The sequence below is a fragment of the Pimephales promelas genome, chromosome 5 (assembly GCF_988280905.1).
Source record: "Pimephales promelas chromosome 5, fPimPro1.hap1.1, whole genome shotgun sequence".
Lineage (NCBI taxonomy): Eukaryota > Metazoa > Chordata > Actinopteri > Cypriniformes > Leuciscidae > Pimephales > Pimephales promelas.
Genome location: NC_142773.1, coordinates 29,939,859 through 29,967,855, shown reverse-complemented (window position 1 = coordinate 29,967,855; position 27,997 = coordinate 29,939,859). Strand labels below are relative to the sequence as shown.

Here is a 27,997-nt window from a genome sequence, read left to right as displayed (position 1 = left end):
ATTGTATGGAAAAGGAATGAAGAACTGAACATGTCTTTTGGATATTGATCGAATGACATCAACATGACTATTAATGATTATCGATCATTTTGCTCTCTTTGAAACACAAAGACTCACTAGATTCAACATTTTAGAAATTATGTTTAATCATATATATGTACATATAAACCCATGATTGTACGTCTTTTGACGTGCAGATTTTGTTTTTGTTTTAATTTGGTTGAATAAACTGATAATGAACAGCCTGAGGTACAATCAACAGAAAGTGAACTCATAACAATTATTTAAAATGCAGTTGTTTTACGATTTTTGTCCGTCTTTTAACTTGAAAATGTACTAAATAAAACTTGTTTACATGCATTCACAGAAACAATAAATGTTTCACTATAGCTGTCAGAGTGTTTTGTCTTAGTCTGTTTTTATCAAGTTACAGCTATAACGCTATTAGAGGGTGATTAAAATCAAAACATGATTAAAATGGAGAATTTCCCATCACAAAACCTTAAGAAAAAGAAAAAACCAGTGTGTGCATTGTGCAAATGTGTGCAACTACATCACATTGAGAACAGGGAAGCACTGTGTTAAAATTCTGTCAGCCTCTAAGCTCAGATCATAAAGCAGAGCTACAGGCGCAAGTGGGTAAAATAGTCAGCACAGGTCAAATGAACAAAGTAAAAACGTCTTCACTTCTTGCGAAGGACCTTGTCGCCCAGAGGCACGTCATCCATGAGTTTCTGCAGATGTGAGGTAAAGAAAGACTGATAACTACCAAAAAGAGGTCATGTTTATAGACTGAAGAAAGGACAGTATCAGCCCACCTTAAGTCTGGCAATATATGCTCTCTCATCTTCTCCTTCCCCCAGTGTGACGTCCACATGGTATCTCCTGCAGGCCACGATCAGCTCATCAAGAGTGTAAAGGAGGGCGGGGTCAATAGAATGTCCATTAATGAGGCTGACCAGGTACTCTCGATAATGCTTCCTGAAACACAACAAAATTGTATGTACCTCTAAAAAGTAGGGAGAGGCATGTTTGTCATATTGTCTTATCAAGTACACCATCTAGAGCATCTCATCTTGCTGTTTTCCCCCCCAGTGTCTCACCAATCCCACTTAAAAGACTAGAGATATTAGCATAATTGTGGTCAAAATATGATTACAAATTTAGCTCACATTTGATCTTCATAATAATTTTGAACTTTTGATCTTTGCTGTAATGCATATTTGCCTTTGCACGTATTTAAAAAAATGATGGAGCTTGTCTCTTAAAGTGTGCTGCAGGAATAAGTCCAAAGCCCAGAAATCAATTTACATTTTTGCCCCTCTGGTTCTATTTTCACAAATACAATGGATATTTTGAACAGGTTTTTGGTTAAATGCCTGAAATAAAGTCTGTGGTTATCAAGCTAAATACATTTTTAAATTTTATTCTACAAAAAAAAAAAAAAAATAATAATAATAATAATAATAATTACCATTACCATTTTACTGCCTTGTTGTACTCGCAGTCTTGCAAACTACGATAACATGTAAATTATTAAAAAAAATGTTGCTCACAGAGAATATATATACAGTATATATATATATATATATATATATATATATATATATATATATATTTATACACACACACACACACACACACACACACACACACACACACACATATTTGTCAGTTAATTCAAAGAAAAAACAAAATGAGTACTCATGAATGTGGACTGAAATTCAGATTAAATTGAGTTAAATCAAGCAATCGAGTTAAATCAATGGGTTGTAATTTGAGTCCCTGAGCACTTTTTCTAATCTCTACAATCCCTACAACGCAAATGACAAAAATAAAAAGAGAGGAGCTTGAGAGATTTGAGAGTGCAGGGAGCAGTCAACTTGGTAACAACGATGTTACTCACTCGCAGAGTCCTGCCTGTCCCGGCTGAGTTTGAGCACCGCATGGCGAATCAGTCGGACGAGGCCCTTCATCTTTCTGCTCGATCACTCCACACACACCTGACGCAAAAACAAAAAAAACCCTGGGATGCATTTAGGGGGAAAGGCAGTTTTCGAGGGAGATAATTTCAGTAAAGAGAAGTGGAACAGAGTGTGAAATAAAGCTGTAAGGAGTAGGTGTATGTGTGTGTTTGACAACAATTTCATGGTACAAATATAGCCTTGGTCTGAGAAACGGTAATTGGATGGCTGTTTTAGTAGTGTATTGCTTTAGGATGTTCAGCTTGTATGCTTTCATTACAGTAAAAGCGATTTTGTTCCACTGGGCAGTTGAGATAAAGACTGAAATTGGATGCAAACTAGACTTTAAGACTGAGACGGACAGATTAGATGAAGAGACAGACACAGTTAAACAGATTACATAAGTACTGGAAAGATAAAAAAAAAAGATTTGATACTAAAAGACATACCAGTCTGTGCTCCTGTTGCAGTTTCAGTATTGTAGATCACCGCCTTTTTCTGAGGAAACAAAATGACGTTCAAACAAGTATTCAAAACAAACAAACAATAGAGATGTGAAGTGATTTTTCTCAACCAACCCTGGCACACAAGTGCTGTGCGTGTGGATGTGTAGGAGGAAATGTGAGTGCCTGCGTTAAAGCGTGAGTGTGTGTGTGTGTGTGTACCTGCAGTAAGGCCTGAAGCCTGGCAGGCTCCCAGTCTCGGAGGTAGAAGAGGCAGTCTCTGGGGTGATGGGCATGCAGACCTGTCACAGTACACTGGTTCACTGCACACTTCTGCCAGAGAAGGAGTGAGCAAGAGTGTGAGAGAAAAAGAGGATGAAAAAAAGGGGAGAAGAAATCGTGCTCCGGAAAAGGCTGCTACTTTTAGCCTAACCGTAGCTGGCTTCAAAGTGAATATCACAGTCACGTACAAAGCCATAGAGATACAAATAGGCACGAATAATTCTAGGACAACAAGACCAGACAGGAACTCACTGTGTGGAAAGGGTTGTTACATCCACTGCAGAACTGATACCTGCACTGGGAACAACTGAAGTGCATACAGCCGCCCCTGGCCAGAGCATACTGGAACCTACAGTTAGGACAAGCTACAAGACAGACATAAGAACAGTAGATAAAACAATTGTATTGACACTTTGCAGTTACGTGACTACCATCGATACCTGGCGGGAAACAAACTCTGACAAAATGGCGACAAACAGTGGCCGGCCAGGAGAATTGCAGCCTTGCAAATTTACAATACTACAATCAATTAACAATTTAGACCATATGTCACAGAATATTAAAATTAGATATCAATAAAAGATTAACATATTGTTTTTTTGTTTTTGTTTTAATACTATGGACAGGGATTATGTGTCCTTAATAAAGATTGAATGAATACTCAGAACTTGTGATCCATATACAGCACCTGCTGATGTTTTCATTGCTTTGAAGCTAGCAAAATGTCTACCAGACTTGGAGTTTGGAGATATTTACATATATCTTATAAGGAATCTGTCGCCTTACACCGCACAAAAATGAAAGCCTACACAAGTACAGATAGCTATCTTTTTTTTTTCAAGAGTGGATGGGTTAACAACTCTGTCGTATGGGAGGTGAAAAACAGGAATATCTTCATAAAGCAAAGGTCCGTTTGCTATTGTTTGCAGCTACACAGAGTGACCTCTGTTTTATCGTGTGATGAATATGTACATCCTGCCTGCTGGCGAAAGACAGCTTGATAAGTAGTACAAAATAAAAGCTTATGCCAACTGTATCATATATGGCCAGCAGGATGTCAAACATTGTAGCCAACCTGCTTATCCACGCCACATCAGACATCAGACATGAGCAGCGAAATGCGTATAGTCATGTTAGCAATCTGTTAGGCTGTATAGTATTGTATTAAGTGTACGATGGTATGCATCCAAAGTAACTAAGTAATAAGCAGACGCTGTACAACAGTAACGTCATTCATTCTCCATGCATTCATCTTCTCATATCATATCAAATCAAAATCACGTACAGATGAACGCGTTCTCACCGCCTACTGGCGAACGTGCAAGTACGTTAATTGACATGAAACATAACATCAGCGAATCATCACTCTAAATGCACGTCACCTGTCTCTATGATAGGAGAATTAATGACTGTCACTGAAGTGAATCCAGCTGGACGGCGCATAACTTGCAGTTCGTCTGTTTTGTCTACCCACGTGATGCCACATGTAAACATTTATGGTAGCCTAATTAAAAAAGGAAAGAAACCGTGCTTGTGAATGATAGACTTTATCTACCTAAAACCTTTTTTTATGTTACATAGGTCATTCCTATAGCTTGAATGAACCATTTGTTGCTAGAGAACGACATTCTTGCAAAGTATGGATAAAAGAAAGAATGGGCTGTGTAATTATATACAAAAATATATACACACACACACACACACACACACACACACACACACACACACACACACACACACACACACACACACACACACACACACACACACAGTATATAATTACATATGGTTTAATATAATGCTGCTTATAATAAACCATTGATTTGTATTTATTTATTTGTATGTGTGCGTCTGTGGCTGGCTGGCTGTGTGTGTGGCTGGCTGGCTGGCTTACACCAATTGACCAAACACAACAAAACAGACTTTCTAGACAAAAAAAGACAGGTTTTCTAAGGGTAATTCTGATGGTCAGAATTATTAGCTTTGGGTAGGTGTGGATTAGGCTTCTAGAAAAGATCTAAAGGTGACTCACTGATCCCATTGTCACGCAGGTATCCGGCCAAACCCTGCCTTTGGTACTCAGGGTCATTCTCTCGCTTCCACAGCTGGAACTGCTCACACGAGAGCCCGACGTGCTGCGTCTCCCACTGCAGAGAGCGATAGAGAGTAAGACACTCACTACCATCACCATTTTTAATTAATAAGTAATATCAATTAAGGTGACACAAAATACACCTTAATGTATATTAATATTCCACCACACTAAAATGCTGCATAGTCAGTTCAGAAAAAGAATCCACCAGAATGAATCTTTGAAACTTTCTTTTGTTGCACATATATATTCATCTGAAACAAACTCTCTTATGATTCACCAGACAAGATCAGACTTTACGTCATTACACACAATCATAGGTGAGTTGTTAGTGTGGCTACTTTGAATTACTCCCCAACACTGACGCTCATCTCCTATATTCATGCAAGGTCACCGCAGATCTGTTTCTTGCTTTCTAAACACTTACCGGTTTTTTGCATTGAGCGCAGAAGCTTTTCCTGCACTGCATACAGGTGACCTTGAGTTGATCGCCGTCATAGATGAAGCCATATGAGCACTGTAGGAACGAGATAAGAGTAAAAGAGATGCACTACATCCTAACATCCAGCACCTCTTTTCAGATCACTGTAAAATGTAGTCTCTTGAATGAGACTACAGCTGTCCGAGTATGAAAGTGCTCTCTCAGAGACAGTTAGGAAGTGCAGTGTCACTCACATGGCTGCACCACAGGAACTTTGGGTCCTTGATGAGAGCCTGCTCGGTCAGCTTCTTGTGGAAGAGATCGTACACGTCTGGTTCAAGGCAATCCCTGAGCTGGGCAGTCACGCACAAACACACAAGATCGTTTCAGATATCACAGTGAGTAGCTTGAAGCCCAGTTATATGCTGCTGTTTTCCAACTCAAGTTGCAGTACTGAGCTGACCATATTTATTTTTTGCTCTTTTGCAGTACCTGTATGTCCAGAGTGGAGAAGTAGCTGTTAAGGTGCTCAGGGTCATTGATGTCCGGCTCTGTGCAGACAGGACACACCATATCTCTGATGTGCTTGTCCCTCACCGCTATGGTGAAATGCTGCTTGAAACATCCACAGCACACAGAGCACTGGCAGGATGTCAGCGACTGCATCTGAGTAGTACACCAAAAGATAGACTCCTGACTCCTAAGCATGTAAGGTGCTTTCATACATACATTTGGCAAAAATGTAACAGCATTTCAATTTAGTGCTCATTTATGAAAGGACCCAGTAAGACTGGGCTGCATGCAATATAAACTGTCCGAAGTTAGTCATTTTTCAAATTTTTTTCTTTTGCATTCTGATTTTACTAAAGAAATAAAAGTTTGGAACAACACAATGGTGAGTAAATGATCACTTGATGATGATTTTTGGGTGATCTATCCCTTTAAAGGAATAGCCCACACAAAAATGAAAATTATCATCATCATTTAATAACCTTTATGGGTTCCAAACCTGTGGGACTTTCTTTTTTCTGTGGAACATTAAATATTTTTTGAAGAATGTTGGTAACCAAACTGTTGCGGATTCCACTGACTTCAGTAGTATGGACAAAAATGACGATGGAAGTTGATAGGAACCAAAAATATTTGCTTACCAACGTTCTTCAAAAGATCATATTTTATGTTCTTATATGTAAATATTGACAGAATTTTCATTTTTTGGTGAACTATCCCTTTAACAGTATGAGTTCATTTAAGACAAGGACACTCTGGTGTAAAAAATACAAGATTCTGAGCTTATCATAGGAGGTGATGCAAAGTACCTTGCTGTGGGGAAAAACTGACAGGCAGATAGGGCATTCCTTATTCAGCACCCTGCGAATGAAGTCCCTGTCAGGTGATTCACGCACAGCCTGAACCACGTCCTCCAGTGTATATGTAGCTGTAGGGTCCCGCAGCAAAGACAAAACCAGCTCACATCGCCCCCAGCTGGGCAGTTCAAACACTGCTAGCAGCCTACGGCAAACATGCTTAACACAGACAGAGGATAAGTAACTTTAGTTATGTTTGATAACATAACATTCAATATACTAATGACCACCTTGAATATATTTGGCAGGCAGCAGCATGCAATTAATTAAATATATAAAAACTGTTTTGCACATCTAGTGGTAAGAAAGCAATGCAGTCTCTCAGTGAAGCTGCATTATTGTAAAATGCCAGTCACCTGTTTATCCGGATGGTTGATGTCAATGGGGGGCTCTGGTTCGTCGCTCCACATGCGCTGATGGAATGGCTCCAGCAAAGGGCGCTGCAGCAGGACGAGAGCCCCCCTCACATCCCCTCCGCTCTGCCTTAGGGCTTCTTCACAGCGGGTCACATCATTAAAGCCCAGAGAGCCAAGCTCTTTTACCTAACAAACAAAAACAGACAAAATTTCATATTTAGCATACAACATTTGCTACTAGATATATTTACTAGAAATACAAATGAGATTCTGGCAGAATAAGCTGATAATGTTGCCAGGTTATTGGCCATAACATGAAAATATTTCAGAAATAATTACATGATTTAATAATGTGAAAGTTTACATTATATTACATTTCTACATTACTTTGTCTAAAAAAAAAATAAAAAAAAAAACACACCACGATAAACTAGGCTTGAAGCCCATAGGAAATCTCTGGTGGGAATTGAAGACAGTTTCAGCAAAACCCAGCCATTGTTCATGTGGAATGGCCTAAGATTCCTCAGAAACGCTGCCAGCAGCTGGTGTCTGGTTATACACCTCGTTTGTTTGCAGCAGGTCATAACAGAAAATGGGTATTCTAAGCACTAAAGATGCTTGCCATGAAGAGGTTCAATAATTGACTGCAGAATTCATTAAAAGTTGCATTTTCAGTTGAATTTGGAGACACCACTTGAAACATTTTATTAATATTAAATAAATATTAAGTAATTAATATTTTTGTTTGAATTGTATATTGCAGCTTGAAAGTCTGTAAATTTTTGCCAATAAACCCGATTTGCAATGGGGGCAAATTACATAAGTGAATGTACAATTTCAATGTACATTCACTAATGTAAATGTAAAGCATTATATACTCTAATACTGTTGTTAATGTTAATAAAAGTTATTATATGTAACAAATGGCCTTAAATCAAATATCCTAGTCCTCCGTTATCACCTCGGCTCCACTGAACGATCTCACCACGAGACTGTGTCTGCAACCCTCCAAGACAGCACAGGAGACCAGATGGAACAAACCATTTGGTCAAAGACTATAAACATAAACTTCCAATACACAAGTACACTTACTCCATTCATACCCACACACTTTCTCTATGTTTTATTAGTTATGACTAGTTATGATTCTTAAGTAATGTTAGAGTAACTTCTAATATTGATATCCAAAGATTATGTATCAGTATCACTGCTTTAATGTCTTCAAATCCCCTCTTTTTTGGTATTAAAACAATCCTCTTTTGATTTTATAATCAACGGTGTACAAAATGTAATGATAAACTGCAGCAGGATATTTTTTACCATACTTTGTGTAAAGACTGCACAAATTCTTCATGCCACCATGAACATGCAAATGGAGATAAGATGAACAAAGACTTTCCCCAGGTCATCTTAGATCGGTCACCCCACCAACTGGGTGTGAACTGATAGGACCCTTAAACGTATCTGATTAGGTCAGACTCAGATCCTTTGCTCAATGTCTTTGAGACAACATTTTCCTGTCTTCTTCTGCCAATTTCATCTGCATGTTAACATTTTTGGATTCAATAGGGACCACCCCAAGAACCCAAACGAAGACTTCAACGCACTTCTGGAAAAATCATCAAGAATCTACTGCATTTGGACTTGTTCAGCAACCAAAACCAATGCAAGTAACCGTTTGCTGCTTTTAGATGCGTTTCTAAGTTATTGTGGCCCTTTAAGGTGACCCTGATTCTCTGATGTTTCTCGTAGGTTTTGGTTATATATAAACATATATTTTAAAACTGCAATTCGTTACAATATAAAGGATGGATTGTCAAGAACTCACTTTAACTCTGCGGTCTCTAAGAGCCTGTCTGACGGCTTTCTCATTATCGCCCCCTGCTGCCAGCCAGGCCCGTTTGGCTTCTGCCCTGGACAAGGGGACAGCATTGCTCTTTTCTCCATCCTGGCCATCGTTTGTTTGTGCATTGGGTTCTTGCTGACAGGATGCAGCCATCACACAAATCTCATCAAGCACATGCGGTAGCTCTGCCTTCAGCCAGTCATATGGCATTACGTTACTGTTTCCCGATACATTCATGCTGGTATACACCTCCTCTGGACTCACTCCTTTCTTCTCTCCCTCCTGAGAAAAGACAGAGACAATAAGAATGTTTGTAAGATTCCGAGGATGATGCCCAGGCTACAATGACATAAAAAAATATCAGACTTACACGAATAAGCTGAATAAGTTTAAGCCCTTCCTCCTTCATCAGTCTTTGCCTTTTCAAATCAGGGTCCTCAGTGGGCATGACTTTAGGTGTGACTGAAAGCGGCGTTACGTCCTTGACCGGTAAGGGTTGGAGGGACTTAGAGGGTGGTTGGGCAGGTTCTGATTTTGAAAGGCAACACATTTCGCATAAAGTTGATGGTGCGTGGTTGACGTACGTACAAAACTGGCAAATCCACTAAATGGGATAGAAAAAAAGGAGTCAAAACAAGAACCTGTATTCAGAATAAAACTCAGCATTATGCTAATTTCTTTAGAAATGACAAATCAGAAGATACATATTTGGTTCATGGTATCCAGACTGCATAGCAGCGCGAATAAAATCGTGCTGCGGCAAGGCAGAATGGGGAAACCCAGGCTAGGTTAAAGGGATAGTTCACCCAAAAGTGAAAATTATATCACCATTTACTCACCTTCAAAACCTGTACGAGTTTCTTTCTTCCCCAGAACACAAAAGAAGATATTATGAGGAATATGGGAAACCCAACAGTTGGAAGGATAGTATGGAACAAAAATACTTTAGAAGTCATTGGGGCCCAACAACTATTTGGTTACCAACATTCTTCAAAACATCTTCTTTTGAGTTCAGCAGAAGAAAGAAATTTCAAACAACTTGAGGGTGAGAAAATGATGAACATATTTGGAATGTACTGAATAGTGGCACCTGGCTGTCCATTAGTCCTGTGGCAGAGGTGGTCGGACGTGAGGGCGCGACAGGAGGTCGGGTGGCCAAACGGGGGCGATCACACACCTCGCAAAGAATGCTACTGCCAGCATTAACCATTGTGCAGCTTTTACACTGCCACTCTGATTGACAAAAGTAATGCACAAAACACCAGAATTAACACAATGATATTCATATTTACATGATTATTTGCTAGTTTGAATGAACCTTGATATTTCAAAATGTCAAGTAGGACTGATGGTCCATTTAAATTTGAAAAAGTGACAACAAAAAAAAAAAAATGCTGGCCAACCAGATATTGTAGAAGGCTGTGATGGCTCCTCCTGTAGAGATGGAGCAGAAGAGGACAGACGGGGTCGATCACAGGTTTCGCACAAAACCAGCTGCAACGTATTTACTGTAGTACAGTATTTACACTGCCATGTTGACAGTGATGAGCTAAGGAAAGGAATAAAGACATACAGATTTGTTAAAACAAAATCCTCCACACAAACATGTTCTCTCAACATCTTAAATTGCTCAGTGCTAACCTGTGCCGTTTTGTGGCTTTTGAGGAAGTTACAGGGACCCTGATGTGTGTGGACCGTCCTGAATGGGAGTGATACAGCCGGTCACATTCTGTACATAGCCGCTGAGTGCAGGTAGGGCAGTGAGCAGACACTGGAAACATGCCACATATGGTGCAGTTTTCTGCAAAGCAATTGAGAATCAATGAAGTAGAACGGAAACGAGTAAAGTGGACACTCACAATAAAAGATATTCATTAAAAGGAAAGCCAGGGTTGGCAAACATGATGTCTTTACCTGTTTGTGTAGATGGCACTAGAGAAGAGAGAGCAGGAGTTGGACTGAATAGAGATGTAGGCTGGGAAGGAGACACAGATGAGGGAGTTTGTTTTTCCCATGGTCTATCAGTAGGTGAGATTACAACTGCATCTGTGCTGATCCCCTCATCATCCTGTACAGACATTATATGGACACTGTATTCAAGTGACCTGCAAAAAAGCTAAGAAGTCTAAAAGAAACACTTTTCTCTAAATGCGTGGTAAGATGTTTTTAAAAGAAGTCTCTTAAGCACACCAAAGCTGCATTTATCGGATAAAAATACAGTAAAACATTAATATTGTAAAAATGTTTACAATTTAAAATGACCGTTTTCTATTTGAATGAATTTTAAAATGTAAATTTATTCCTGCGATGGCAAAACTCAATTCAGCATCATTACTCCAGTCTACAGTGTCACATGATCCTTCAGAAATCATTATAATATGCTGATTTGGTGCTCAAGAAACATTCATTATTATTATAAACCAGTTGTGCTGCTTAATATTTCTATGTACACATTGATGCTTTTTCACAATTATTTTATGAATAGAAAGTTCATTTATTTGAATATATTTTTTTGTAACATTATAAAATGTCTTTACTGTCATTTCTTATAAAAAAAAAAAAAAAACACTTTACCTGCACAGTAAGGGAGGGAATAAGTCTTTCAAAAAACTCTGGATGAGAATGGGTACCCTACAGAAAAGGAACAAACTCTATATGTGAGCTTAACATTCATTTGTGAGGAATTCATGATATGCTTTTACTTCACAGCCTTAAACCTTGATTAGCATGTCCAGTTCCATACGAAGACACATGATCTCAAGAGTCACTGACGCCACCTTCTCAACATCTGGCTGGACAACATCATCAGGAAAGCTCAAGCCATCATGCTGCTGATTGGTGTAGCCGTACAGGTTAAGTACTGCTCTGCCACCCTAAAAGAGGAAGATAAAGAATGGTAACTAACTGCAGATATTTTGTATGGTTCACACAAATAGCCTTATAATCTCATCCACCACACACCTGAATAGAGTCTACGGTCGTTCTGAAGACAGGGTTATTGTACTTGACTGTACGCCAGTATTTCGGCCTGTTGGGGTTGGTTAGATTGGAGCCATACTTCTCCAAGATGTTAAGAGCGGTGGAAAGTTTCTGCAGGAGGGCGAGGGACTAAAAGGATCAGGAGATATTAATGTACAACAGAAAGGTATGAACAAGAATACATTACAACCTAGAAACAACAACAGTGGGTAAAAATGAACTAGGAAGAAATGTTAAGTGCATACAAATGAGTGGAAACAGGACCAATTCTTTTGAAACACCAGAGGAAACGGTGACAGATTACCCAGTGCTATGCATTATTATGCACTTTATGTCAGTCATTCACACTATGCCACAATAACCCCAAACATTCCATGTTATATACAGTCAGGGCCGTAACCAACATAGACATTTACCCCCAATCAGATAATCAGATATGGCCAAATTGTCCCTACAAAAATAAATAAATAAATAAATAAATAAATAAATAAATAAAATCTGCTGCAATAACAAAAGGTTTTTTAAAAAAAACTGTGTTTAGGCAGGTTTGTCTAAGCAGTCTAACATCGCTAGTCAATGTCAAAATAACTGAGATGGCCAATCAAATAAAAGAAGGCAGGCAAGAAGGTTGTATTCAGAATGTTGTTGGATGTTATCAACATTAATGTAATGTTGATTCTGGGTAAATTCCTTATCCTTAAATGTAAGTGTATGAGGTGTATGATCTGTTGCATGTGCAAAAACTAATCATAACCGGTAGTATAAAAAGCCTAAAAGCAAGCTTAATAGTCAATTACAGTTATTGACATGACAGAAGAAAAAGTGAAAAGTTTTGTATATGCTGTCAAAAAACTCCCTCACATTTCTCAGAATTTCTCTCCACTTTTCAAAATAATATATACATTTTAAAATGTAGCATTAACACGCTGGTAATTTAAACACAACCTTAGTAAAAATATAAAGCAAAATATTAAATGCCCCCAAAAAAAAACAAAAATAGTATTTCCAAGTCGACTAGCAGCAGTATCATTTAATCGCCCTCAACTAGGCCTAGTCTAGCACATCCCTAATGAAGACAAAAGCTTACTTCTCTGTATGTAAAAGTGTTTTTTTTTTCTTTGTGGATATTTTCCATCATAAAATTTTATGGAGAGTAAAACAGGCCTGCAAATTTGTCAAGATGATAAAAGCTGGTTTACAGGAAGATGAAAGGACTACATGCAAGAGGTCGGATCATAAAAAGTCAAACGTTTGCTTTTTGCTGCAATCATACACTTATTGGGTTGCTGAGGAAAATGAATTATTACACCAGCTCACCTCATTCCTGTTATTTCCACTATTGTTCTCCGTCAGCATGCTTTCAGCAGCTATGTAGCGATATTTGCTGCAGGGTGGGAGAGGGATGTTGGCCATGGCTGCCACCCCTGCCCGTATCTCCTGAGCAGAGCCTGGAGAAGATAAGCTGCCTTCCGCATTCACCCTCACCTCCTCCAGCTGATCACTGAGAGACGCCATAGCTGGAAGTGAAAGTCATAGTCAGAGTAATTTCAGAGTAATTTTCTCGTTTTTTTTACAGTTAATGCTAATAATTTATAGATATGGATGACTGTCACATAATATAAACAACCTGTATAGATGTTTACACCTCATTCATGTTAGCTAATACGCTATGGCTGTCTGGTGAATGGAAAGTGAAACCATAACAACTCACTCGAAGCTAGTTTGCTACACCATTCTTCAAAATCAAATAAACATTACTGGATAAACTAATGTTTTACGGTCTTAGTTGTTATTTGTATAACCTTTAATGACAGACGTATTTATATACTCAAATAAAACAAATACATGTTTGCTTTTAACGCGTCTGCTACCACTGAATAGTCGTACGCTAGCAGGCTAACGCTTAGGCAATATCGCCAAAAACTCGTCAGCGAGAAAGAGACATTCTAGAGAAACGTCTAGATGTGTTTCTGTTAATACTGTGTAGTCAAGTCAACCATCTGAAGTATTTCTTGAGCTGTTGATAAATATTAGCATACTCACCGCGTATTGACAGTGCAGCAGTGCTCTCATTCACTCATCTGTAAAACGAAAGACAACACACATTACCCGCATAGAGGCGCTGTGGCACATAGTGGCATCTAGGCTACGCTGTGACTGAGCACGTACAAACTGCATTTTTTTTCATCAACAAAACAATTCTTATAAATGGATAAATGAGTAGATAAAAAAAGGGATGAATGACAAGAAGAGTTCCAAAAATGTAAAAGTGTCAACAGAAAATAAAGTCGAATGAAATTTAATTGTAACAAACAAAACATGTGATAAATTGAGCAACAATGTAATTATATGATAGTTAACTTTACAATATGGTATATGTAGTGAGATAGCTTAATATGTGTATAATAGTGAAAAAAAAAAACTCACGTGAGCGCTTTGCTGAATATGACAAATTGGGTACACCTGCTGGCTGCCTTTTGATTGCATTAATGAGGCTCTCTGAAATAGGCATGCAATCTATAAATCTGAAGTGCAAAGCTTTTACGACAGAGTTAATTTCTCTCGCTGTATACACGTTTGAGTCCACTTTATCACAGTCACATCTAAGGTTTGTCATTTTTGTTGTCGTAGCCTACTATAAAAGCATTGCGTTTGAACATTATTATTATACAAGTTATTTGTCTAAGTTAACCGTGCCCCTTGATTCTTGCACGTCTTTTACAGTATTGCGGTGTTTTGTATCCTGTGCTGTCCTTCATTGTCTCGACACAAGAAATGGAAGGTAACATTCTCTCTCTTATTTTTTTTTTAATCAATTTGTTAATTTATCATTTATTATTATTAATGCTATTTAGCTGTGCGTGTGGTGTCCTGGTAAACCCTTTGGGTACTTGTGTGCACGTTTAAGCTGGTCAGGATGGCAGATGATTATAAACCAGATGAACCAGATTTTTTTTAAAATTTAAATAAACCAGATGTTTATATGATCATTATTGTTTGTTAAATCAATTCATGCAGTTCCTGGATCTCGACCCTTGAGTCATCACCTTGGAGCATTGCTAATTTGATGGTGTACTTAACACGTACATGTATCTGGAAAGTTATTTATTTATTTATTTTTTTAGGCATAAACAACACTTCACAATCCATGGGAGTTGGGCAACCTCACCATCCAGTAAACCACACTAGACCTTTTTTCTATGTTCAGCCACCATCTCAGCCATATTTCATGTATCAATGGCCCATGAATCCGTATGGCCACTATGGCTTTCCAGGGCCAGGTAAATATTATTTTTTTTATATATATGATTGAAGCTTTGCTTTTTGTGTTCTTGTGTAATCTTGCTCTTCTGTGTTGTTCTAGCTTTGCACTATGGTCGTCCCTACATGGCCCCTTATCAGTTTATGCAGTATCCTGGGTATGTGGTTCCACATGCCCCCATGCAGCCAATTGATTACAGAAGAATCAACCCCCATTATCCCTCCGTTGCATCCTACGACTTGCGCGTCCGCCACCACGTTCAACACGCTGGGATGCATAGGGAGACTGCCTGTTCTGAGGTCCAAACAGATCCAAGTGATTCAGTCAACAAACTGATAGACAAAATTGAGAGTCTTAAGGCCTGTGAACAAGGTGGTGACAAGGGGCTGAACACAGTGGTTTCCTCTACCCCTGATGTAGTGCAGGGAGAGAAGTTGGCCTGTTTAAATGAAGACTCTAAATTAGAGCTTGCCTCTCAGGAAGACAAAGAAGAGCAGGTCAGTCAGGTCACAAGGCCCACAACCTACAGTGACTCTGCATATGATGCAGAGTCTAGCCAAGGTGTACTGGATGAATGCGTGTTATCGGATGTGCTGCCTCTTGACAGTTCCTCTGTCCATGAAGAAGAGGATGCCAATGAGGAAGATGACCAGCATAGTGTTTCTGATGAAATATGCTGCCCAAATGGGGAGTCTGTGACCAGTGCCACTGGCAATACGTTTTGTAGTGGTGTCAAAAGCACTGCAGATCCAACAGAGAGCTGTGATTTCGAGGAACCAGGTGATGAGCAGTTGCAGAATATAGTGTCAACTGATGATGCTGCTGCAATGGAACCTCTTATAAAGTTCTCAGAAGACTTTGACCTCCCATATCAAATCCTTCGACTGCCCTGCAATAAGATGACAACTGGCCTCAGTCTTGAACGAGAGACTGACCCACTTGTTTATTTTGATTCTCCATCTGCTCTGTTGCCTCCACAAAACTATCTCTCCTCAATTGGCAGTGCATATTCCTACAGCTACTACCCTCAGGTGACCCAAGAGCGCCAGAGTGTCTTGAGTCCATCCATAGATGAGCTCTCCTCCAGAGATGAAATGTTCTCCACTGACGTGGAGGATTTTGATCTTGTTCCAGGGCACGTGTATGTGGGTGGTGGCAGGCTGGCTGAAAGTGACGCTCCTGTTCGTTCCCGAAAAGAGCTCTTGAGTATGGAAAAAACTTGCTTGGTCTGCCAGAAAACATGCGTGTGCTGCGGGTCAAGCTTGCAGGATGAGGTAGGAAGCTATAAGATGGCTGAACACAGCCATCCTGAGAGGAATGAGGTGCCTGATCAAGATTGCGGGTATGACATCGAAGGAGAAGTGCGGAGTAACTGCGACTCTCCGAGAGTTTCCAAGAGGAAGTGTTGCATTAGGCACACGCTACCTTCTTGTGGACATCACAGTGCCAAACACAGACACCGGAAGCTGTGTGAAGGCCAAGAGAGCTGTGATCTGTTTGAGCAGGCTCGAGTGCATCCCAAAGGAGAATGCTGTGATGAGTATGGTGCTCTGGCTAAAACCGATAAGAGAATTAAAAAGGGTTCCTTGTGCAGGCCTTGTATTGGTAAGTTTTTTTTTTTTTTTTTTTTTTTTTTTTTTTTATTCTAATGATATCACATGGTGGTTAACTCATGCAAGCTCTTTTTTTTTTTTTTTTTTTTTAGAACGACAGTGGAGAGAGGGTGTTGTGTCTGACCAAGAGAATTGGGCAAGTTGTAGTGCCAAACCAAGGTCTCGGAGGCAAGTTAGTGGCCCTCAAGATCAAGGTATAATGTTTTATGATATTTTAAGTGTTGACTCAATGCATACCTAGATGTTTAACTTAAGACATTCATTGCAAGTGTCCTATCGTTTGTCTTTTAAACTGTTCTTTTTTTACTTCTAAAGGGAGAACTCCATTGAGAAGGCCAACTTGTAAAACAATCCATCAGCAAAGGCCAAGAAGTGAATATGACGACTATGATGAGACCGAATTGACCTACTGCCAGCGGGGCCGAGGTGAGTTTAGGGTTTTAATAAAAAAAATATATATATATTTTAACTATTTTATTTGTGCAACATCTTTGTCCTATCAGGTGCTATGAAGAAAAGAGGCACACGATACTAAACCATTATGCACTGCTGTAATACTTAATGTATTACCCGAAACTTGTGTAAAATGCACTTCACTATGAATGTACACATGGACACTGTTCTTGACTGTAACTAAAAAGTATGACTGTGATGTACACCTTGCTGCATTTCCATTGCCCAAGTTAACCCTCGATTTTGGATGCAATGCATTCATCTTAATATGTTGTGACTGCTCTCACTGGACCAGGCCTTGACCCATGCCTACAAGGGCTCTTACACGTGCCTCAGTCTGGGAGGTGTAGATCGTGTCTGGTGTTTAAGGGCTCTGAATTATTGCATGGTCAAGGACTGGCCCACTGAGACCTTTTCAAAAAATGTTGACACTGGAGATGCAGCTGGTTTAAGGGGTGATGCAAGGGGAAAAAAGAAAAAAAAGATTAAATAAAGTGGGCAATTTGGCAGTTTGGCCACTCTTAGTCCAGATGTGTCTTGTTTTTTATTAATGTGACATTTTTATACATCGGTGTAATGTTGACATGCAGAAAACTCATTTGTCTGTACAGTGTTATTGTGTCATTAAAGTCTTGGCATTGCACTTGAACTGTTTCGTGAGTGGTTCTAATCTCTTCCCTTATTAAATAAAACACCTTTACTAGATTTGTTTGCTGTTGTTGTCCATGTTTTTCACTTGTGAGGGCTGGATCATTAGTGTGAACTTGACATCATTCCAGCATCTCAGTTGCAGGTGAACTTGAAAATGAGAACTCTAGGCTAGTGCTAGGCTTAGCCATGGTCTGCCTCCCCCAATTTTTTGGGATTTTGCTTGTGAGACCCAGAATGTCCTCACTTTTCAAATTTCTCATTGATATTGATAACACTGATTAAAAAAGTGGACCTTAAAAAGGCTGGTAAAAGTAGTCAAATCTATGGGATGTGTCTTAAATTGAACTGACCATATGTCTATTTAGGAAAGTATTTGACATCTATTATTTACTAAATGAAAAAAAAAAAATAAACAAAAAGAGGCCTATATACCATTAGCCCAATGTCACAAACTCTTCATTCTCATTTGATTTTATATATCCGTGTGGCAAGTGATGTCACTTTGAATGACAGCTTAGACATTTGAATAGTCTGTTTTGATGGCTTCTAAATTTAATTTAATTTTGCCCAGAGGAGTGAAATAGATAAACAACTTGTCATGCAATAAGCCTACTAAATACACAAAATGTTTTTATTTCACTAACAGCGTTGTTAGTATCTTCACTGGTTCACAATTACTCCTTTCAAGATTTATATCAGTGTTATAATACATCCCACTTTATAAATCCATAAAGTGCTCATAAAGACATAAAAAACAAAGAAATTGTTTTATATCAGTATATTTCTTTGTGTTTACTTAAATTGAGGATTATCTGATTTAGGTTTGTTTTACTTGCAAGGCAAGTATGTATTTGCTTTATAACAAATGTAATCCTCCTTAAACGACTGACATGTTCAGACAATAAACTGTAAAAAAAAGGTTCAGACATGACAAACGCTGGCATTAAAATTAGCGGGCTTCCTTATTGGCTGTTCTCTTCGCAGATGTCGCTCGCTATTGGCTGCGCTGTGGGAGTAGCAGTGAGCGTTTACAGTACAGCCTTTGAAGAAGGAGGAAGAGTGAAGTATGACAGATGAGACTGTCTGCTCTGCATGCGATGTTCGCCGTTTGCATAGAATAGATGAAAGAAAATCTCCAAATAGAAGGTGAGTTTTTCATCCCTCCTTAGATAGTACTCGTAAAACGACCTGGCTTTCCGTACATTCGCATCAAGTTTAGTGCTGAGATTTCTTTAAACTCTTAAACAGTTTAAAAAACATGTTCGATCTGTCTTTGTTCACTTGCATTGATGCATACTTGCTGCATGACGTTTTTTTTTTTAAATCTGCGGTATTATAAACTTTGCTCAAGGTTACTTCATTGGAGCACACGTTTAAGTCTGTTAAAAGCAAGTTCATCCTTTTTACAAGGTGCAAGATTTGTATTTTTGGTACTGTAGTACGGTAGGTAAGTCACTTTCTGTTTTACATTGCAGCAGCTTTCTGTCTCTGTTCCGGTTTAAGTCTTGTTTTGATAGTTAAGAGGCACGCAACAATGGCTGCGTGTCAAAACAAAGTGAGCTTCCTACCAAGGCACCCTTTCTAGCACTGGCGCGTTGAACACTAAAAGCACAAATTGTGCTGCCCAGAAATGTTATGTACGGCAACTTAATAGGTTTTGAGAGCGAGCCAAAGACAACTAGTCTAAATATGTCTGTCTTTGAAATCAGACATGCCTTGATAATGCCTGAACATGTTAAAATATTTAGGCTATCCATTTAAAAACCCAACCTTTGGCTCATATAATGTGTTTTTATGTCATTTAACTTTAACAGAAATGTTGATATCAGATGCTGGTTGACTTTACTGTGTCCTTGGGAAAGGATTAGTAAATTCCACTGATATTATCTTACATTATCTTATCTCAGTGGATTGCTATCAGACGCTGGCTGCTTGATCCACTCAGTAGGCTATTCGAATGCACTTTTGTACGTTTGGTTTCTTATCAACGCATGTTTGCTTAGATGACCGGCGTAGTACTTTAATCACTGTAAGCGTTCTGTTAATTTGACACCCATTCAGACAGCATTTCAGTGCAAAGTTAAATGCTTATCTAATTCTTGTCTCAATTCTCAAACACTCCCTGAGTTGAAGTCCAGTGGGTTTCAGTACAAAAATAAACACAGATGAAAATCTGTGTGACTGCTGCATAAATTACGGATCGCCTTGGGATGTTTCACATTTCTGCAGTTTACACAGGTTAATGTTGGAGGTGCAAAGTTGTAACACCAATATCCCACAGATGTCCCACGTTGCCTAAAAGAAAATGCATCAAAAAGTAAAGGCCAAGAGCATGCATGAATGGCTCCCCTCCCCGCCTGCTCAAGTCAGCGCATTGTCCTTGAGAATGCCACACGGTCTCAGTTTTTAAGTGACATTTTTCATTTTTTTGCTTTGCCCCTTTTCTGACAAATCCCCTGATTCAGCTGCATCCATCAGGTTGATGCTACGCTTGTAGCATGCAGCTGACAGTTTGTTATTAGCTTGTTTCATTGTCTTAGTTTTCAAGAGACACTCTGCGAAGCTTCCACTATGGAGTTCATGTTTCTTAAAGCAGTTTTACATTTGATAATAATATCACTAGAGGTGCATCTAGTGTATACATTCCATTGTATTTCATAATGCATTTGACCCTCCTATTGTTTTAAGGTAAAATTAAAAAAAATAAAAACACTAATATTTCCAATCTGGCTAGGAAAATATTTCAGGTGAAAGCAAGCTTGCTTACCATACAATCAGAGATTAATGTAGAAAAATGGGAACTCGAAGGAAATGTTCTCAAGGTTACACCTTCACAAGTATTTAATTTGATTTTGTAAATTTTCCCACTGGACATTTAATAGGTTGGCCACATTTTCTCCCCTGCGGGTCATGCCAGAATTGCTGAAGGAAATTATGCAATGTGAAATTGAGCTGGAAGGGTTTTCATGGCAACTAGATTACTGCACTTGAATTCTCCATCACAGCAAGATGGATTTGTAGCGTCCACATTTTGTTTCATTATTGCAATGCACATTTTTTTCCAGAATTTGTAATGATGCTAGTTTGATGAATATGAAATAATCATGACTTTAAACTGGTCTCATTTAGCGAAAACGGTTTTAAGCCCCTTAGATTATTAGTAAATTAAAAGTATTTGTGTGTGTAAGTAAGTCCCTAAAGCCATCTATGAGATTGCTGTAATGTGTTTTTGACTGGAAATCCCAAAGAGAAAGAAAATATTTCCACTTCTCCATCACAAGATAATGTGCACCTAATAATGGATAAGCCCTCAGGGACGTCCGTCCATTCATACCACAATAGCAGGCTTAATTGCATTATTAATTATTTTCCCCCTCAAGGGATGGAGTGAAATTATACTTATATGAGCAATTACTTGCATGGTGTAAACCTTTGAACTTGAAAGAGAAGAGCACACTGCGATAACTGATTTGTTTTGTATGCCATGGTCTCATCATTATGTTATTGCTGTAAGTGTTAAGAAAGTCTGGAGGAAAGACAAGTGCTGAGAATGTGGACACAATTCATTTAACTTTAACTTGGTCACTTGATAAGTGTTCATTCATTTCTCAGGTGATTGACATTTGTAGCACCGACACACTTGAATATTCCCTTGAATAATCCTCCCTTAGTGACAAGTATTGAGCCAAGCAATTAAAATGCATATTAGCTGTACAGTAGCTGAAGGAAACGAATGCCCTCAAATCAATTTTAGATGAGGTTAGGAAACATTTTTAAGCTCGGAATTGTTTAAGGTCAGAAGGAAGAATGAGTGCCGGAGGGGTTTTGAACTCTCATTCTCTGGTCCGCTTCATGCATGCTAATATTCATGTGTCATGCAGGTTTCAGAAATTTTGCCTGTGGGCTCAACAAAACTAGGTCACATTTTGCTGTTGTTTGTAAGGGGAATATTTTCATCCGGTGAAAATTTGTTCTCCCATTATGTGTGCACATAAACACTTGCTCTAAGTGGATTATGCTGCCCATTGGGTTGGACAAGACTGTATGGCAATGAAACAACCCTGATTACAGGGTTATATTGATAACAGAACACATAATAATATACTGCATTTTATTTATACAGTGTCCTTCCAAACATAACAACATTTTAAATTCCATGATATTATCATCAATATAAAACATTAAATAAAAGAATATACCAGTGTGAGAGATATAAAACATAGAAAAAGAGCATAACAAAAGACACAGATTAGCAGTCAAGGGAGGAGGAGTACAAGATGTGACAGTGGGTGAGGTCTGAAACCCCCTTACTGTACATGACATGATTATGCATTTAGAAATGACTCATATTACACAGCTGCCTGTGATTGAGAGATGCACATGTGAAAAGTGACAGATAAAATGACATTTATTGCTAAACGTATTCAAAAAAAATCAGTATATCCATTTCTAGGAATATTTCAAATAATAAATATATGAAATCTGTTGTAAACAGTGCATATTACAAAAAATATATATATTTTTCAAAGTAAAGTAAATAAATGTAATATTTATAAATAAATATTTATTTAAAAAACTTCCAATGCCAAAATATATTACGAAATGCTAAATTAAAATGTAATTTTTTTTAGAAATATAATATGAAATATAAATGTATTTAGTTGGAAAATGTATGGCCAAAAATACTAAACAGGAAACATAAATAAAACCAAACAAATATATATATATAAATATATTAACTTTTTTGTGAAGACATTCTGAGGTCATCAAATGTTATTGATGCTTTTTTTTTTTTTTTTTTTCAAATTTCTCCTGGTTTAGAGGACATTTTCAAAAATTACCTCACGTTCAAGAACTTCAAAAATGGGTGAATTGTACGACCCCTAAATAGAGTGCTGCAAGGACAATGGTGATTTATTTATTTATTTATTTAAATTTTTTTAGTCCAAAACCATAGACTGTATAAAACAATGGATGTAGTGTCTGTGACGTCACCCGCCGGTTTCTGCAGAGCATTTTTGAAGGCCATGGTGGGCGGAGCCGCTCAATTTGGCCTTCATTTTGGCAGCTGAGGTGCCTTGTTTTGTACAGGCCTAATTCCTACTCATATTTTTGAAGACATGTCAACAGTTAAAACAAATACTTCCCATATAGTCTGTGTTAGTAAATGTTATGCTATTTATGAAATGCAGATTGTTTATTCAGTCTTTGGTTTGAGCCTACAGCTAATCGCAGTCTGTCGGATCCTGTAGTAAAGTTTTAACTTGTATTGTACAAGGCGGTTGCCAGCAAGTGGCTAAATGGAACTACAGAGGATGTAAGGGACATTAAACATCATCAGACAGCCGAACAGATAAACTCATTTACACACTAGTCACACTCACAGCATCGTTGTGTTTATAATCATGCTCTTAAGAATCATAAACTTTTGTTAATAGTCCAAAACCCAATAGTGGGTTTTTGTTGAGGAAACCAGGTTGATTTTAACCAAAACATCCTACAAAAATACGTAATCCCTGAACCACTATTACTATTCTTTTTGTTTTTCATTATCATTTATTTTACAGATTAATTTCATCAGTAGATGGGGAAGGGTATCCCTTTGGACTGCCTTCATTTCCAGCTGTGCTCATTGACTGATTTAAACCCTTGGTTGGATCTGCACTAAACCCATGGTAAGAATCACTCCATCAAGCAATTAAGCCATTTCACATACATCAGGGAAGTAATCACAGATAATTAACCAATTAAGTTGTTTTGCTTTTAGTTCGCATACACAATTTAGCCTCTTCACGATCCGTGTCTAAGCGCAGGGTGACTGTGGACAGTCCTAATCCCTGCTGATTTGTTTACTTATCCAGGACATCTACATCTAAGTCGAGCCTGACAAAAGTTTAGATCCAGCTCACAGCTAGCGCATAATAAATGAACCCCTCTGCCTGCTTGTGTATGTGCCAAAAGTGTTCCTTTGGATTAAATTCTTGACAGTCTGTTTTGACGCAACGTCCTTGTCTCGCTTCCACAGGCAGAGCCAGACATGGATTAAAGTGTTGACGGCCTGATCTACACAGAGTGGTCGACAGAGAAGTGCGCTGGCATTACAAATCGCCAATGATACTGTCATTGAATCTACCAAGGAGATTTGTTTTATGTTTAACATCCATGTTTTAGGGTCAATGGAGACCTTGTCACAGAGCTCCAGGCTTGAGTGCCAAATCTGTTTCAACTACTTCAGCCAACGGCGTCTTCCCAAACTCCTGCACTGCCAACATACATGCTGCTCCGTTTGTCTGAGCCAGATGAGGCTCAGCCAAAGGGAGATCCGCTGTCCTTGGTGTCGTTGTGTGACACCGATCCCCAGCGGCCTTTCGGTCTTGCATCTTCCCGATGACCCGGAAGTACTCTCCATTGTCAGTCTTGCTCACGCCTCTGAACACACCCCTATCTTTATACACTTACCCAACAGCGGTTGCTACCTACGGCCTGTCCCTATGGACGCAGACGGGGCACTGTTGCCTGGACAACCGGCATGCCGGTTTGGCCCTAAAAGGGTTGAGGGAGTAAACATCTCTGATGGGCGGAGCCTCATGTTGGTAGATGACACGGTTGAGGAGGGGATGGAGGAGGAGGTAAAAACCACAGCATGGACTGGGGTTTGCGCTGTGCTACTTGTGGCATTTATTTTGATTTTTCTGCTGGGTATCGTGTTGCATAACATGTCCTGCGTGTCCAAACGCTTCACTATCATTTCCTGTGGATGAGACCGAACGGAAGAATTGAAATGGGCGTACCGATGTGGCTTGAAATCTCTTATTTGATTTCAAATACGATTGTAAGTAACTATATACAGTAGATGGTCAAGGGTAAAGTCTATGCAATCTGTGCTATTTCAAATGCTTATGAAAGCTCTGATTCATTCATTCTTGGGGAATTTGTTTAATTAATGTGCAGAAATGTTAAAGAATCTAGCAGTGTTGACTTCATGTATTTGCATGTCTTGTATGTAACTGAGGGAAATTAACTTTAGCTTTAATGCTAAACTAGAGTTGTTGTACGTTATTGACAGTCTGTAGGGGTTGTGCATTTTGTAGAGGTTGTGCAACACTAAATTGTAGAAATGAAATAACGTGCATATGTTAATAATGTGGCTGCACTGCCTTTGAATAATGTGCATTGCTGTATATGTATCAAAGTGAGTCCTTGTTTAAAGGTGCGTTTCATTTGAAGCAGTTTCTTTAAAATACCACATCAAGTGTTTTCAAATGTAACGAACTGTATTACTTTTTTTTGTTACTTGTGGGTTTTGAATTTGCTTTTGATTAAATAAGTGAAAAAAAATCAGTCTCTGATTTAGTTATTAATCATAACAGATCTTGTGTGCTATCTATGTCATTTAAAAGCTATTAATAGCTACTACATGTTGCTTGTTGCGGAGTAATGGCTGCTAACAACAAGTCAAATTTGCCATCACAGGAATAAATTACACATACAAATATTATATAAGTATTTAATATAAGTATTTAATATAAATTTAAACATTTCAAAATAGTACATTTTACTGTATTTTTGATCATGTTGATCATGAAATGTAGCCTTGGTGAGCACGAGATACTTCTTTTAGTGTCAAATAAATAAATAAAAAATCTTTCTGACCCCAAACTTTTGAAAGGCAGAGTTTGTCAAAAATGCTGCAATGTGTTAAGACACTTAGCCAAAAATATTATAATATATGTATTTACTCACCCTCATGTAGTTCCAAACCTGAATAACATTTTTTTCTTTTAACAATATAAATGATATTTTGAGAAATGTCTTGCGTATAGACGTCAATAGTTTGATCAAAACCCTCATTCTTCTAAATATCTTCATTTCTGTGTTCTGCAGAGGTTAGGAACAACATTGGGGGGGGAGGGGGGAGGGGGGGGGGGGTGAGTAAATAACACAATTTTCATTTTAGGTTGAACTATCCCATCCCATTAATGAGACGTTATTATCACACACCTGTTCCCCAAATACTATTAATGGTGTTATCAGCAGCAACTTGTTGAATGTTTGATCAAAATTATATTTCTCTCATTAGAAATGGTTTACGTCACTGCTGTAGACCACCTCCTACACATTTCAGTGATTTACATTGTACAGAACCTATATAGGCACTAAAAAGCAAATTTCAAACATTTTAATGTTTGATTTAATATGTCCAACAAATTCTTAATTTTTTTACACAGTTATTAAATATAACATTTGTACATTGATTTCCATGTGTAATGAGCTCTGGCTCAGTGCGGCTCACCATTTGCATCAGAAGCTGTCAACCACCCATCACCCTTGATTGATGACAGCGTCTTTGCTGTTTTGGTGGAGAGATCATCTATTGTTCCTGGAATAGCATGCATTTCAGTTTCATGCAAAATTAGTCATTTGTTGTTCACCAAGGTCATTGTATACATTTTGCATTCCTTTTTAGACCATCACTTGAATGCTTTTAAATTGTAATCTTATAAGCTAAGTGTGATTATAAATAGGCATGGTATATGGAAAAAAATAAATAAATTGATATTAAAACATCAGAACATTTGAGTGATCCCAAAAATATTAATAATGACAAGCATACATCAGTACTCAACCCTTTACTCTCAGGTCCATAAAATCAAGCACATAGTCATGCAATCAAACATTTACATTAAACAACATATTCTTTTCGAGCATGACTGTATTGCAATTCCACAGCAATTAACATTGTGTTTTTAAATAATATATATATATATATATATTTTTTTAAATGTACACATAACACTGTATTTTGTATTTTGCAACAGGGGTTCAAGTTCAGCTGAGCGAGTTATGATAAATTTGACATCTTTCTCTCTTCTGGTCTTCTCTTTCTCTATATTTATTTCCTTTTTACCTTTCTTTTTTTTTTGTTGTTGAGAAAATCATGCAAATGCTAGAGTGGATTTATTTTCTATATTTAGAGCTCTGCCTAACAATGCCAAAGGTGCACACCTCATTTACCTTGGCCAGCATCTGTCAACATGCTACAGAACTGCAGTGCACGCATTTGCTGAAATCATGCAAGGGTACTAGGCAGCACTGTACATGATTGATGGTGTTGTCCACATGTCGGTTTCTCCTTTAACTTTAGTAAATCACCTTTCCAAAGGGGCCTTTAACACACAACACTGGCACAATCGATTTTGGCAGTCAAATGTGCCCCAAAATCCTCTTAAACTCTGCACAAGCATGTTGTCATCGGTTTTTGAAATTTATATTTGTAAAATATAGGGATCAAATATTGTCAGGAAAAAGAACTTGGGATAATAGGGTTTAAAAAAAAAAAAAAAACATCAGCCCTGACCAATTTTCAGCCTTAAGTAACTGTCATTTGTTGGCTAGAAGACAAATGAATCCCAGCAGGAATAAAACTAAATTCGAAGGAACCTGCATGTTATATAAATGTATTACTACTGGAGCAAGAACAGCAGGTGGTGTACAAATAAATAATGTGTAAAATCACTTTCACAAAGTTTATTTTGTGTAGGACAGACCAAAGCACAAAAACCAAAAAGCTGCAAATACATTCTGATGTACAGAGACCAAAATTCATTTCAATATGTATTTTATAATGTGTATATTACATATAATAGGCTAATTATATTTAGAAGTAATGTCATGAATATGAAAACACAACAATTGTACAGTCTTGTATTAGGAGATTCCCACCAGCAGGAGGCACTAGTAGACTGCAAAACAATTGAGCTATCTGACAGCAGCAAGATCATTTCTCTTCAGAATTCACTCTATTTGTACAACTTGATTAAGAGCAGGTGCAATTAGTCACGGTATACTGTGTGTAAGTACACTTCTTCAAAAAGCATGTAAAGGTTTAATGGGTAACACTTTACAATAAGGTTCGTTAGTTAACATTAGTTAACTACATTAGTTAATATGAACTAATAATGAATAGCACATATACAGCATTTGTTAATCTTTGTTAATGTTATTTTCAACATTTACTAATACTTGATTAAAATCTTGTTATAGTTAATGCACCGTGAACTAACATGAACAAACAATGAACAGCTGGATTTTCATGAACTAACATTTACAAAGATGAACAAATGCAGTAACAAATGTTTTGCTCATCGTTAGTGCATGTTAGTAAATACATTAACTAATGTTAATAATGAACCTTATTGTAAAGTGTTACCGTTTAATGAAAATCAGTGATCATCTATTAAAATCCCATTAATTATACAGTCAGATGA

General features: G+C 38.0%; 3 protein-coding genes across 6 annotated transcripts; 2 read left to right on the top strand and 1 right to left on the bottom strand.

Moving 5' to 3' along the window:
• Positions 1 to 121: 121 nt before the first annotated feature.
• rnf31 (ring finger protein 31) lies at positions 122 to 13,954 on the bottom strand. Of its 3 annotated transcripts, none has more exons than XM_039677000.2 (23): positions 13,794 to 13,954; positions 13,068 to 13,267; positions 11,733 to 11,879; positions 11,489 to 11,644; positions 11,346 to 11,402; positions 10,686 to 10,839; positions 10,413 to 10,572; positions 10,175 to 10,320; positions 9,862 to 10,004; positions 9,142 to 9,375; positions 8,754 to 9,053; positions 6,926 to 7,111; positions 6,522 to 6,728; positions 5,695 to 5,868; positions 5,457 to 5,555; positions 5,209 to 5,298; positions 4,722 to 4,836; positions 2,942 to 3,054; positions 2,630 to 2,740; positions 2,414 to 2,462; positions 1,907 to 2,003; positions 819 to 981; positions 122 to 734 (listed from the first exon to the last, which is right to left on the bottom strand). In XM_039677000.2, exons 2-23 carry the CDS (start codon positions 13,263 to 13,265, stop codon positions 684 to 686), a joined length of 3,150 nt encoding a protein of 1,049 aa, XP_039532934.1. In that variant the 5' UTR covers positions 13,266 to 13,267; positions 13,794 to 13,954; the 3' UTR covers positions 122 to 683. The 3 variants fall into 3 exon arrangements, with proteins under 3 accessions (XP_039532934.1, XP_039532935.1, XP_039532936.1); XM_039677001.2 differs by having other exon boundaries at positions 2,630 to 2,737; XM_039677002.2 differs by having other exon boundaries at positions 11,733 to 11,861.
• A 293-nt stretch (positions 13,955 to 14,247) lies between these two features.
• buc (bucky ball) lies at positions 14,248 to 17,727 on the top strand. Its single transcript, XM_039675796.2, has 7 exons — positions 14,248 to 14,358; positions 14,475 to 14,532; positions 14,876 to 15,031; positions 15,115 to 16,617; positions 16,718 to 16,819; positions 16,941 to 17,051; positions 17,129 to 17,727. Exons 2-7 carry the CDS (start codon positions 14,526 to 14,528, stop codon positions 17,158 to 17,160), a joined length of 1,911 nt encoding a protein of 636 aa, XP_039531730.2. The 5' UTR covers positions 14,248 to 14,358; positions 14,475 to 14,525; the 3' UTR covers positions 17,161 to 17,727.
• A 1,008-nt stretch (positions 17,728 to 18,735) lies between these two features.
• Positions 18,736 to 24,981, top strand: rnf152 (ring finger protein 152). Of its 2 annotated transcripts, XM_039677408.2 has the most exons (3): positions 18,736 to 18,875; positions 23,297 to 23,404; positions 23,755 to 24,981. In XM_039677408.2, the coding sequence occupies exon 3, from the start codon at positions 23,879 to 23,881 to the stop codon at positions 24,488 to 24,490; it is 612 nt and encodes a 203-aa protein (XP_039533342.1). In that variant the 5' UTR covers positions 18,736 to 18,875; positions 23,297 to 23,404; positions 23,755 to 23,878; the 3' UTR covers positions 24,491 to 24,981. The 2 variants fall into 2 exon arrangements, with proteins under 2 accessions (XP_039533342.1, XP_039533343.1); XM_039677409.2 differs by lacking the exon at positions 23,297 to 23,404 and having other exon boundaries at positions 18,786 to 18,875.
• The last annotated feature ends 3,016 nt before the right edge of the window (positions 24,982 to 27,997 follow it).